The 13790-nt window shown below is 50.1% G+C and overlaps 1 protein-coding gene across 2 annotated transcripts in view; it reads right to left on the bottom strand.

Annotated features, from left to right (window-relative positions):
* Positions 1-13790, bottom strand: part of LOC102454332 (scavenger receptor class F member 2-like) — a 258095-nt gene that overhangs the window by 114674 nt on the left and 129631 nt on the right. For both annotated transcript variants that reach the window (XM_075914780.1, XM_075914781.1), the window contains one exon: positions 2513-2616. In XM_075914780.1, coding sequence (XP_075770895.1) covers positions 2513-2616 — 104 coding nt within the window. The remainder of the gene's footprint in view (positions 1-2512; positions 2617-13790) is intronic.

The following is a 13790-nucleotide window of genomic DNA, read 5'->3' as shown; positions in this document are numbered from 1 at the left end:
GCCCCCAGGTGATGGTGTGGGAGAAAAATCAAATAACTCCAATTGTGTCTAAAGGGGGGACTGTGCAGGAAATCAAAACTCTCTAAAGAAAACTGCTGTAAGGGTTAAAAGTTTTCCAGACCTCTCTCCCTGTAACAGAGAGAAATCAAATTAACTCTCATCAAGACCCTTACAATGCCTCCGATCTCAACTTCATGGAGACTCCTAGGCTGTGTCTACACTGGCATCCCTTCCAGAAAAGGGATGCTAATGTAGAACGTTGGAATAGGCAAATCCGCGGGGGATTTAAATATCCCCTGCGGCATTTGCATTAACATGGCTGCCGCTTTTTTCCGGCTTGGGGAAAAGCCGGAGAAAAGCGCCAGGCTAGACGTGATTCTCCGGAAAATAAAGCCTTTTCCGGAGGATTTCTTATTCCTACTTTCAAAGTACTTCTGCTGAGACTTTCATATGTTAAAGAAAACAATCAACAACTAAACTGTCTGAGCATTCTGTATAAAGGATCCCTGAACCTGTCTCTCAGGGCTGCTGCTGCTCTCACTCTGGTAGCTGTCAGACTGCATGCATGCATAATAAAGTTTTCCTTCTAGATTTCTCTCCTGCCTCACTGCTTTGACCTCCAGCCCCGGACCCTTCTGGGGACTCTGTACCCCAGGGGAGCGAGATTTCCCCTACAATGGACAGTGCAGGCTGAGGTCACAGGACTTGGAAAGGAGCTGTTCTCACAGGCAGTCCATCATAGACTCCCATTCATAAATTTATCAAGCTCCAGCTCAAAACCAAGTCAGTTTATTTACCCTACCTCTTCCAGTGGGAGGCTGTTCCAGAACCTCGCTCCTCCCATCGTTAGAAACCTTCATCTAATTTCCAGCCTCAGTTTACCCACAGCCAATTTACCTCCATTTGCTCCTGAGCCATGTCATGGGGTGGATGGCCTATCCCCACTCTGGGGACCTGGGCCCAGCGGCTCACCCCATGGTCTAGCCCTGGTGAAAGCCCCGGTAGGCTGGACCTTTCAGCTCAGGGCCTAATCCATCACACCTCGGTCAGTGGGGTAGGGAGGCCCAGTGGCCAAATCTCTAGCACCCCTCCATCTGCGGGGTAAATATGGCCCAGTGGCCGAGTCTGTAATGTCCCCCTTCTGTGGGGTTGGTATGGCCCAGTGACCGAGTCTATAGTTTGCTAAGTGGGTACTCTCCCTCTGGGGAGCAAGGGAAGGTGCGGGTAGGAGGGGCCGGGCCCTCCCTCTCCACCGGGCTCCAGCCCAGGGCCCTGTCAGTGGTAGGTGGTTTCCACCACTGGCTCAGTGGGGAGTTCCCCCCAAAATGTGCCAAGCCCGCCGGGGCACCTCCTGCTCCCCGCCCTGGGCTGCTTCCTACCCCAATCCCCTGGCCGGCGTAGTCCCCACCTGTGCTGGCGGATGCTGCTGCAGTGGCGGCGGCTACGGTTGGTGCAGAGTCTGCGGCTGGCGCAGCATCTGCGGCTGGAGCTCGTCTGGCAGGAGCTCCTTCCCTTCCGTTGGTCAGCCCCAAATAAGCTGCTCCTCTGGCCTTTATACTGCATCTGCAGTTGGAGCATGCCCAGCAGGGCTGTGGGGGATGGGCCTTCTCAGCTCAGCAGGCCTGGTTAGCCTCCCGTCGGCCAGTGTGGGGTTGGTATGCCCCGTCACAGGCCAACACTGTCCTTTAGCTTCAATAGCTTGAGTCCTGCTAATCCACAGATATCCACGAGTATCCACATCTGTGGATGTGAATGTGGATATCTGCAGATCATTTTTGCAGATGCAGATAGCCACAGATATAAAGGCTCTATCAATAGCTCTTCACACTCCCTGGTGTTTATCTTCACTATTGCTGGTCTTTACAGAGTAGTAGCATCAGTGGGAAAGAGATTCTAACACAGTAAATACATTCAGGAATCCATCACTTCACCTGCTTCCTTGTTTGCCTGATTGTAGATCCTGTACCAGGCTCAACAGGTGACTCTCTGGCTCATCCAGAGCCGCTGCACCCATGCTCCAACTTGTTCTGATTTCCTCCCCACACTGTGATGATGGAGCAGCTTTGCAGACAATAAATCAGGCGATGGAAGAGCGTCATGCCAATGTCTGGAGAGTGTTCTCCAATGCCTAGCCTCCCTTGACACAGTGGCCATTCTAGAACCTGGACAAGGAAGTGTGCCAGAGATGTGTCTCTAAAATGCACATCTGGTGCAAGGACCACCTACCTGATCCAAGCCAACCAGTGATGGGAAGCCTGGGGGGCTCTCCTGGACAGTGAGTGCCAGAGGAATTGGGGAACATGTCAATTGGGGGGGAAAGTGAGCCTGGCTCCTCTTAGCAACAGGACTGGATGCACTGGGTAGGAGGGGCTGGATCACCTGGGGAGAGAAGCACCAGGACAGCTGAAAGCCCCACCCCCCACAGCTCTTATTTTCTAGATAATATATCAGAAAGGGGCCCTGCTCCCCTTCCCCATCCTACTCCACACCCAGACACAATGGCTGCACTTACCCATGTGGCAGGCTCCAGTCAGGGGGTCACAAGTGTCGTCGTGGCAGCTGCAGGACTTAGCACAGTTGACTCCGTACTGACCAACTGGGCATGTCAGGTTACAGCTGGAGAGGAGAGAGAATCCCACATTAGTGGGTCCAAGCACCCTACTGGCTCCCCACAGCCCTCTGTGTATTCATACCTCAGTACCACGAGGAGTAACGGTAGTTCGAACTAGGAAGCCTAGTCCGAACTACCTAGTTCATGCCGCATGTAGCCGCACTGCACGGGGTTCGAACGAGCGGGGTTTTAAAAATGGCGGCTCCCCGCTTATGCAAATGAAGCCCGGGAAATTCAAATCCCGGGCTTCATTTGCAAGTGCGGTATGCCTACATTACCCTCCTAGTTCGAACTAGCGGGGTAGTGTAGACATACCCTCTGGGAGTGGAGGCCCCAGGGGTCCAGAGGGAGTGGACCCCCCCGAAGGGGCTCACGGCGGAGGCAGGGGGCTGGAGGCCCTGAGAGGCGCTGTCCCGGAGGCAGAGGGGCAGACCTCCCAGGTGAGAGTGGGCATCCCAAGATTGGGATGCTGCACTGGAGTGGGAGTTCCCGTGAGCCGTGACACCCTGGGGGTGGGTTCAAGTGTTCACCCCCGGTTTTAGGGATAAAAATCACTTGATGGTGGCAGCAGTTCCTCAAAATCTGTGCATTGTGATTCTGGGGGGAAGTTTTTGTAACCAGTGCCTGTAGAGGCAACGTTTTTTTTTTTCTTTTGAGCTCTTTGCGGGCCCCCATCTTCTGCACTTGGAGTGCCAGAGTGGGGAACAGCCCTGACAAGACCCTACGCAGAAATCTCCTCAAGTGAGATAAATGGACACCTAACTGTGCCCTTTGTGCAGGTCCTCCTGTAAGAAAAGAACAGAGCCACTTAAGCACAACTCTGACCATCCAAGCTGGGCTCCACAGACAGGGCACTTGGCAGCCATCTGAGGATCTGCATAGGACAGGACCTCACAGTCAGTGCTGTCTGTGGATGCAATCAGATCCACAGTAACTCATCTTGGTCCACCACCAGGAGGAGTTACTACTGATGAGACCAGCAATCTAACAGCTGGCAGAAAGGTCTCCTGGGAATTTGAGGGCCCCATATATTGCTGTCAGTACCTAAAGGCAACCTTCCTTACAAGTGATTCAAGAGTGTGCTTTAGTCAGGGATGGGGTCCTGCTAGCAGAATGGCTAATTGAAGCTGGCACTTTGGCCTCACTATGGCCCCAATGGAGCAATCACCAAACCACGTATGACAGTAGGAGTATGATGAGAATGGGTTAACTAATCCCATTGACTTCAGTGGGATTCCTTACATGCTTAACTGCATGGCTGGAGGCAGGCCTAAGGGGAGGCATTGGCAATCTCAATAGATAATGAAGTCACACTTTTTCCTCACCTGATTCATCAGCCAAGAGGCCATGGGTCTAGCCCACAGGTTGTAGCCCTGGCTCCTTGAACACCTCCTGGGCTTTAGCAAGCACTCCAAGAACTTGGAAATACAGAAACACAGCCTTTCCAAGCTCCTTCGTGTCCTCCAGCCTAAATCAGTGTAGACCACTCTACATGAGCTGTGGTCAGGCATGGAATGCAACCATCCACTCATTAGCAGCACTGCATGAGTGTAGCATGTGACTAGGGCTGCCACCTCTCCATGTCTTCCCAGGACCATCCCTTTTTTGAGGTAGCCGTCCTGAGAAATCTGTCAGGGTATGTCTACACTTGCCCCCTAGTTCGAACTAGGGAGGCAAATGAAGCATACTGAAGTTGCTAATCAAGCGCGGAATTTAAATATCCCGCGCTTGATTAGCATATTCATGGCCAGTCGCCATTTTAAAATGCTGGTTGCCCAAATTAACTCACCACGTGTAGACGCGGCAGTCCAATCCAAAACCCTTCCCTCGAATTAACTGTTACTCCTCATTGCATGGGGTGGTGACGTTCACGGCCAGGGGGCAGGGCCTGGAGCTGCTGTCATGCCACATGTCACCGCCCCGCTCCCCTTCGCCTCCCGCCATGGTGCTCGGCTGACTTCTGCGCTGGGCCGCCGCGGGGGAGCAAGCGGAGCAAGCGGCCATTTGGGCTCCCCTGCGGCGGCCCAGCTGAGTGGCGCAGAAGTCAGCTGAGCACCATGGCGGGAGGCGAAGGGGGGCATGAAGGGGGGCGGGGTGGTGACATACATGGCTGGGCCGCCACGGGGGAGCAAGTGGTGCAAGCGGCCGTTTGGGCTCCGCGCTCCCCATGCAGCACGGGGACGTGACTCAGGCAACAGCGCCGTCCAGAGGGAACAGCCAGCATTTCAATGTTACAGAGTCACAGACATTGGGCTACTATATATATGATGCCTGACATTTCCTGTTATAAGACCCTATTTTCAGTTGATTATAACTGAGCCAAACTTTGGGCTGACATTTTTTATGTTGGGTGCCTGTCTCAGACTGAATTGTTTTGGAAAAAAAGGAATGAGGGATCTTTCGGAAAAGGCTTTATTTTCTGAAAGATCCCCGTCTAGACTGGCACTTTTTGCCGGCAAAGCTCCGAGCCGGAAAAAAGCGGCAGCCATGTTTATGCAAATGAAGCGGGGGGGATTTAAATCCCCGCTTCATTTGCAAATGCGATAGGTCTAATTTGCATCCCTTTTACAGAAAAGGGATGCAGTCTAGACACAGCCGAGGTGTTTAAGTCTCGTCTTGACAAAGCCCTGGCTGGGTTGATTTAGTTGGGATTGGTCCTGCCTAGAGCAGGGGGCTGGACTTGATGAGCTTCTGAGGTCTCTTCCAGCACTATGGTTCTATGATTCTATGAGTGTTGCAGTGTAGACGTACCCCCTGAGTCTAGACCCCCAGGTGCAATGGCAAATTATTTATACTCCATGGAACTGCTTGAGATAGAGGTGAGATTGAGGGCCCCTGCTGTGAGCTTGGTATTACTCTTTCCCAAAGTTTCTGCTTTTCAGTTCCTGGGGGATCATGATAGTGGAACAGCCTCCAGCTGTTTGGTTTCCTTCCCTTCTTGTAATTAGTGGTGCTTCTGTCAGCAGTAAATGCAGGTTTGCTTCTCATTGATGTCACTGGGTGCCTTGCGGAGAAATTCCCACATACTTTTTGGGGAAATGACCACAAAGCTTTCTATCCTGAGCAAAGCCATGCCACGTCCTTTTCAGAAGTGTGTCTGTAAGCCCGAGCAATGAGTAACGTCTGACCAAAGTTCTATTTCACTCATCTGCAGGGCTTTAAACCACTGACAAAGCCTTCTGGAGGGGATGGCTCTTAGAGAGTCAAGTATCTGTTCAGATATCAGAGCCCTGCAGTGACACAAGCACACAGCTCTGCCTGACTAGGAACACAGACCTAAAGTGCTTCTGTAATTAGAAGGCCAATGTTCCCACAGGTAACATCAGAGAAAACTCAGTCCATGAGAGCCAGAGCCCAGGTGAGTCTGCACAACAGCAGCAAGAAAACTAATTCTTGACTTAGAAAGAGAGCAAAGCTGGTGAGGAAGGGTCATCACGGAACTCCATTTAGGAAATGGGAATCCTCAAAATGTAAGACCAGAAGGCAAATAAACCAAAAACATATTTTTCAAATCTCCCACTTTTTAAAGTCAATCTCATGATTTTGGAGGCCTGAACCCTTGGGGTGGGTGACAGTGAAGGGGGCACTGGCAGAGAGTTAATCACAGCTGTGTAGTTTTGAAGACGCAAAGCAAAGCAGTGAAGCAGACAGTGATTAGTCAAAGACCAAATTTCTCTCAAGCAAGGATTTTCCTGCACCCCCCAATGCAGGTGTAACCCCTCCACCCTGAATTTCCCCAGCACCCCCCACCAATGGTCAGCTAGTTACATGCAGTGTTGCCAATTATAGTCATTGGTTGGAAATTTACATTTAAATTGAAACATTAATATACACTTTAAAAGCATATACAGAGTATGATAAAATACATCTACCTGAAAAAGTATCATAGATTTGAAAAGTATGAACAAGGACTAGCTTTCTTACACAACTGCTGTATATTCTGACAATGTTGGCACATTTGTTTCAGGAACGTTGGCCAATCAAATGAGGATTTGTAAGAATCTGGTGTTGGTCATCTTCCTTCCCAAGTGCAAACTAATGGTTCTTATCAGCCTCTTGTAACTATTTAATCTTTAAGGTGCTACCAGACTATTCGCTGTTTTTTAAGTTTTTCCTGTTACAGACTAACTCGGCTACCTCTCTGAAGCTTTTCTCCCTTGATAGCTAGTGATGAGCCAGAGCAGGGGGGGCAGGCTTCTGGATCAGACTGTATTTATGTGAAGTCACCTCCTCTGACTACATATCCAGCAGTTAGAGCGCTGCTACCAATGTGATCAGTTTAGGCTGGTGTTGGCTTACAAATCACTTTAGTATTGAATGTGGGGATCATGATGAAATGTTATCTTTATTGTACTAGTAAAAGGCAGCAGAACTGTATTTAGCCTGTCCTGATTGAGGATGTCTCCTTTGTAGCCTATAAATCCAACCTTGCCTGTTAATCTTGCTTGCAAACCAATATATTTTTGATAAACTTTTTACTTTTCACTATTCTACCTTAGCAGTAAGGCAAGGCCTGCGGGATGTTAACCCATAAGATGTTAGCTTTGGCAGTAAAGATAAGATATAAGATATAAGATTTTCCTTTCTTTGTTGAGATAGGGTATAAAGTTAAGACATAAATAGATATATGTAGTGGGTAGTCGAATGTGCTGGAACTGGCACGTCGGGATGAGACAGGTGTCTGGTTTTTGTTTTGGTAGAGCTGAAATCACTGATAATCATATCTAAGTGCTTAGACCTGCTCAGGGATAGTGTTTCTGTGGAAGAGACAGCCCAGCGTGCACTATCTGGCTCTCTCTTGGAACCTCCAGAGACCAACGAGCAGAGGTCACAGTGGCAGGTGGCAGCAGAAGGTGACAGTACAGAGCCATTGGCAACAGGGTGGTGGAGTGAACAGTGGCCCAATGAACAACAGTGGCCAGAGTGAGTGGTGAGCAGCTGGAGAAACAAGCAAGGGGCCTTCCCCCCTGCACTGCTCCCTTTCTGGGGGGTGAATTCACATGAAAGCACCTCTGAACTCTGAGTCTCCACTGACCAAGGACAACAGTGCATGGAGTGTGGTGGAGGGAAAGTCATGAGCACGTTAAAGGAGCATTTCTTTGTTGGACTAGGTTTTAGTGACTTTGCTCCAGAACCCTAGATTTGTGACTGGGAAACACATATAAATACATGTTTCCTAGTAGGCCAAGATTTTTTAAAATGCCTTATTTCTCACATCATGGCTATCTTGAGAGGTCATTATCTTCAGGAATTTCTGTACTAAACATTTTTATTATTATAATAAATGTTTACATAAGAACGGCCATACTGGGTCAGACTAATGTTCCATCTAGCTCAGTATCCTGTCTTCCAGCAGCGGCAAGTGCTAGGTGCTTCAGAGGGAAAGGGAATGAACAGAACAGGCAATAATCAAGTGATCCAGCCCCTGTCTTCCAGTCCCAGCTTCTGAAAAACGGAGGCTAGGGACACAGAGAAGATGGTGTTGAGGCCCTGCTCATCTTGTCTAATAGCCATTGATGGACCTTTCTTCCAGGAAATTATCTAGTTCTTTTTTTAACCACATTATAGTTTTGGCCTGGCAAAGAATTCCACGGGCTGACTGCATGTTGTGAGAAGAAGTACTTCCTTCTGCATCTTAAAAAAAAAATCTGCATCTTATCAATTTCATTCCTACTTCTTGTGTTATGTGATGGATTAAATAACATTTTATTAACTTTCTTCACACCAATCAAGATTCTCTAGACCTCTATCTTAGCTCCACTTTGTTGTCTCCTTTCCAAACTGAAAAAAAAAAACCCAGTCACTTTAATTTAAAATACGCACCTTGGACTTCAGAAAAGCAGATTTTGACTCCCTCAGAGACCTGATGGGCGGAATCCCCTGGGATGCTAACATGAAGGGGAAAGGAGCCCAGGAGAGCTGGCAGTATTTTAAAGAAGCCTTATTGAAGGCACAGAAAGAAACCATCCCGCTGCATAGCAAGAGAAGCAAACATGGTAGGAGACCGGACTGGCTTACAGGGGAAATCCTTGGTGAACTTAAGCACAAAAAGGAAGCTTACAAAGAGTGGAAACTTGGACAAATGACCAGGGAGGAGTTTAAAGGTCTAGCTCGAGAATGCCGGGGGGTTATCAGGAAGGCAAAAGCGCAAATGGAATTGCGACTGGCTAAGGATGTGAAGGATAACAAGAAAGGTTTCTACAGGCATGTTAACAAGAAGAAGGTGATCAGAGAGGGTGTGCGGCCCCTACTGGATGAAGGAGGTAACCTAGTGACAGATGATGTGGGGAAAGCTGAAGTACTCAATGCTTTCTTTGCCTCTGTATTCATGGACAAGGTCGGCTCCTGGACTTCTGCGCCAAGTGACGCAAGATGGGATGAAGATGGACAGCCCTTGGTGGGTAAAGAACAGGTTAGGAACTATTTAAAAAAGCTAAACGTACATAAATCCATGGGTCCGGACTTAATGCATCCAAGGGTACTGAGGGAGTTGGCAAATGTCATTGCGGAGCCTTTGGCTATTATCTTTGAAAAGTTGTGGAGATCGGGAGAGATCCCGGATGATTAGAAAAAGGCAAATGTAGTGCCCATCTTCAAAAAAGGGAAGAAGGACGATCCAGGGAACTAAAGGCCGATCAGTCTTACCTCAGTTCCTGGAAAAATCATGGAAGGGATCCTTAAGAAATCCATTTTGAGGCACTTGGAAGAGAGGAAAGTGATCCGGAATAGTCAGCATGGATTCACAAAGGGCAAGTCATGCCTGACCAATCTGATTAGCTTCTATGATGAGGTAACTGGCTCTGTGGACATGGGGAAGTCAGTAGATGTTATATACCTTGACTTTAGCAAGGCTTTTGATACGGTCTCCCACAATATTCTTGCCAGCAAGTTAAGGGACTATGGATTGGATAAATGGACAGTAAGATGGCTAGAAAGCTGGCTAGAAGGCTGGGCCCAATGGGTAGTGATCAACAGCTCAATGTCAGGATGGTGGTCGGTTTCTAGTGGAGTGCCCCCAAGGTTCAGTTCTAGGACCGGTTTTGTTCAATATCTTTATTCGTTACCTGGATGAGGGGATGGATTGCACCCTCAGCAAGTTTGCAGATGACACTAAGCTAGGGGGAGAGGTAGATACGCTTGAGGGCAGAGATAGGGTCCAGAGTGACTTAGACAAATTGGAGGATTGGGCCACAAGAAATCTGATGAGGTTCAACAAGGACAAGTGCAGAGTCCTGCACTTGGGAGGGAAGAATCCCAAGCATTGTTACAGGCTGGGGACCAACCAGCTAAGTAGTAGTTCTGCAGAAAAGGACCTGGGGGTTACAGTGGATGAGAAGCTGGATATGAGTCAACAGTGTGCCCTTGTAGCCAAGAAGGCTAATGGCATATTAGGTTGCATTAAGAGGAGCATTGCCAGCAGATCCAGAGATGTCATTATTCCCCTTTATTCGGCTCTGGTGAGGCCACATCTGGAGTATTGTGTCCAGTTCTGGGCCCCCCACTACAAAAAGGATGTAAACGCATTGGAGAGGGTCCAGCTGAGGGCAACCAAAGTGATTAGGGGGCTGGAGCATATGACCTATGAGGAGAGGTTGAGGGACTTGGGTCTGTTTAGTCTGCAGAAGTGAAGAGTGAGGGGGGATTTGCTAGCAGCCTTCAACTTCCTGAAGGGAGGTTCCAAAGAGGCTGGAGAAAGGCTGTTCTCAGTAGTGACAGATGGCAGAACAAGGAGCAATGGTCTCAAGTTGTGGTGGGAGAGGTCCAGGTTGGATATTAGGAAAAACTATTTCACTAGGAGGGTGGTGAAGCACTGGGATGGGTTCCCTAGGGAAGTAGTGGAGTCTCCATCCCTAGAGGTGTTTAAGTCTTGGCTTGACAAAGCCCTGGCCGGGTTGATTTAGTTGGGATTGGTCCTGCCTAGAGCAGGGGGCTGGACTTGATTAGCTTCTGAGGTCTCTTCCAGTTCTATGATTCTAGGATTCTATGAATCTCTGCTACTATTTCATACTCCCAGTCAGTTTAGTAGCCCTTCTCTGTCTTTTTCCAATTCCAAGTTCAGGGGTGACCTGACTGCAAACAATATTCAAGATGGGAGCGTTCCATGGATTTATACAGCGGCTTTATGATATTTTCTGTCTTATCTATCCCTTTCCCAATGTTTCTTAACACCCTATTCGCATTTTTGACTGTTGCTGCACACTGAGTGGATGTTTTCAGAGAACCATCTACAATGACTCCAACATCTCTTTCTTGTATGGTAACAGCTAATTTAGACCCCAACATTTTGTATGTACAATTGAGATTGTGTTTCCCACTGTGCACTAATTTGCATTTATCATGCAGCCCACTGACAACTTTACAGTCTCAGCCTTCATTGGCTCTGACACCCCACTGTAAATTTGAACACTTTCAATTCCTGGGGAAAACACTGCCATCAAGTCAGAGGCTCCATCAATTACTGACAGGGATTCTAGAAAATGAAGAGTTGACATAAACAAGTGATTTTACTACAGGCCCTCCAGGATAAACAGTGAGCTGGATAAGAAAGTCAAATTGTCACAACACTCACCTACGCTGTATGTAGTGTGACAGACCCAGACCAGCTGGCTGCTGCACACTAATCCTACTGGGATCCAGGACCCCCTCCAGCCTATGGGGAAGAACCAGAGAGCCCTAGACACCGAATAATTCTGGGGTACAAATAAAGAAAAAAAAGGGATGAGTGTAAAAGTCAAAGGGCAAAAACAAGGGAACTGGATGGGGACACTGAGCAGAGAGCCACCGACAGCACCCACTGCCCTTCGAAGGCATCAAGAGAGCCAGCAGATGCCGCCCAGTTGAACTCTGCCTGGATACATGAACATATGCAGGAACGGAAGTAGGCCCCATGGTCGCAGGCCCCTCCCTCAGCCAACCTCTGCTCCCATGTCTTATAAATGGCCGCTTTGGTTATAGTCAGGACGAGGTTAACAAGGAAGTCCCACAACTTTATGGGACCACAGATGGGGTGAGCAAAAATTAATAGATAAGGAGAGACATGCAGCCAGAACCTCAACAAGAGGTTCTGGAGGAGCCGAAAGAGGGGCTGTAACCTGGCGCACTCAAGAAAGTAGTGTGCCAGGGTCTCCCTTAAGCCACAGAAGGGGCAAGTGTCGGGAACAGGGGTGAACCATGACAAAGTGGTTCACAGCGCTGTGGAGGATTCTCCAGCTAATGTCCCCAGCAGGCCACAGAACCAAGGTGGAGTAGAGATTAGCCGACCAGGGCTCCCCATCCACTGTCGGTGGCAACCATTTGTTATCTGGGCAGCACATGACAGTGAGGAATTGAAGGGTGTGGGGCATGAGCGTGTACAGATGACTTTTTTGGTGCAGTTCAAAAGTGGACTGGCTGCAATGCGTGCATCTGGCTTGGGTGGTGAGGGGGAGGTGGCCTGGAAGGCATGTGGGGCCAGGAACCAATGGAGAGATCAGGAGGACTAGGGGTGAGGAGCAGGCAGGGTGCACCCTCTCGCAGGACTCTGTTTAGATAAATCCGAGCAGTGGGTGGCAAAGCGTCCTTCACCTCCTGAAGTACGCGCCGGGGAGTATGTAGGGTGGAGAGCCCCATGCGCTGGGCGAGAGCCCGAGGATCCACCCAGTCTCCCCAGTTGTAGTCCAGGAGGTCTCCGATCCTGGTGACTTCTGCCAGGACCAGCCTCCAGCGCACCGAGGGGGACTCTGCCGCCTGCACACGTAGATGGGGATTGTGTAGCAGGGGCTCCGCGAGGAGGTCTGCCCCCATGGTGGCCCAAAAGGACCTAGTTGCCGAAAGCAGCTTCCAGGTCCAAAGGAGGTCCTGGTTAGAAGGCTGACAGCCCAGAGAGGTCTCACGGAAGACCTCTCAAATAAAGGAGCTGCCCGTCATATCAGAGCCCTCGGAAGCGGTGAAGGAAACCGTGAGCCAGCGTGCTCCACGCCGGACTACCTGCATCATATAGAAGCCTTTGCAGGGCCTGGAGGAGGAGGACATGGACCCACATGCGCAAACACGTCAGGCCCTGCCCTCCTTCCTCCAGGGGAAGATAGAGAACCCCTGCAGAGACCCAATGCAGTCCTGGCCAGAAGAACCGCAGCATCAGCTGCTGGATGTGGACCAGGAAACCCGGGGTCAGGACCAAGGTGTTGAGACGGTGCCAGAGCATGGACGGGACCAGATAGTTAAGCACCAGTGCACTCCCATACAGGGAGAGGCACCGGAGCAGTCCCGTCCATCTCCTCAACTGCCCAGCCACCCTGGACTCTAAGCCTTGCCAGGTCTCCAGCGGGGAGGGATGCATGGCAGAAAGAAAGATGCTGAAATAGAGCAACGGACCTGTGCTCCACTGGATGGCCTGATGCGTAGGTGGGAGGGAGCTCGCCTGCCCCCGACCACCAGGCCAGAGCTCTTGACCCAGTTGACCCGGGCGGAGGAGGCTGCCGAGTAGACAGCTTGGCAGGCCTCCACCCGCGCCAGGTCGACCGGGTCCCGGACCACGAGGAGCACGTCATTGGCACATGCCGACAGGACCAGCCACACCTTCAGCTCACGGAGCACCAATCCCATCAACCTCTTGAGAAGGAGATGGAAGAAGGGCTCGATGGCCAGAGTGTACAGCTGATCTGACAGTGGACAACCCTGACACACTCCCCACCAGAAGTTGACCACTGCGGTCAGGGTCCAGTTGAGCTTGACGAAACACTCTGCAGAAGCATACAGCCACCTGGAAAAACCCCACAAAGTGGGGCCCAAAGCTGAAGGTCCACAGAGTGCCCAGGAGGTACCCATGGTCCACCTGGTCAAACACCTTCTGATCCAAGGACAGGAGGGCAAATGACAGACCATCCCTACACCCCAGCTCTATGAGATCCCGCACCAAATAAAGATTATCGAAGATGGTACGGCCCGGGACGGTGTAGGTCTGCTCTGGATGACCCACATCCGCCAGCATGGACCGCACTCTCAGTGAGATGGCTTTGACGAAGATTTTATAGTCCGTGCTGAGGAGCGAGATGGGACGCCAATTCCTTAGATTGCGGAGGTCCGTCTTCTTAGACAGCAAGGCAAGCACAGCTCACCTGTACAATAAAGGGAGGCCCCCGCTCTCCAAGGACTCAGCCCAGACGCTAGCAAGGTCCACACCGAAGATGTCCCAGAATAC

Source organism: Pelodiscus sinensis, unplaced genomic scaffold, assembly GCF_049634645.1.
Source record: "Pelodiscus sinensis isolate JC-2024 unplaced genomic scaffold, ASM4963464v1 ctg43, whole genome shotgun sequence".
NCBI lineage: Eukaryota > Metazoa > Chordata > Testudines > Trionychidae > Pelodiscus > Pelodiscus sinensis.
Note: the sequence above shows the minus strand (reverse complement) of the source record. Positions and strands in the feature narration are given on the sequence as shown.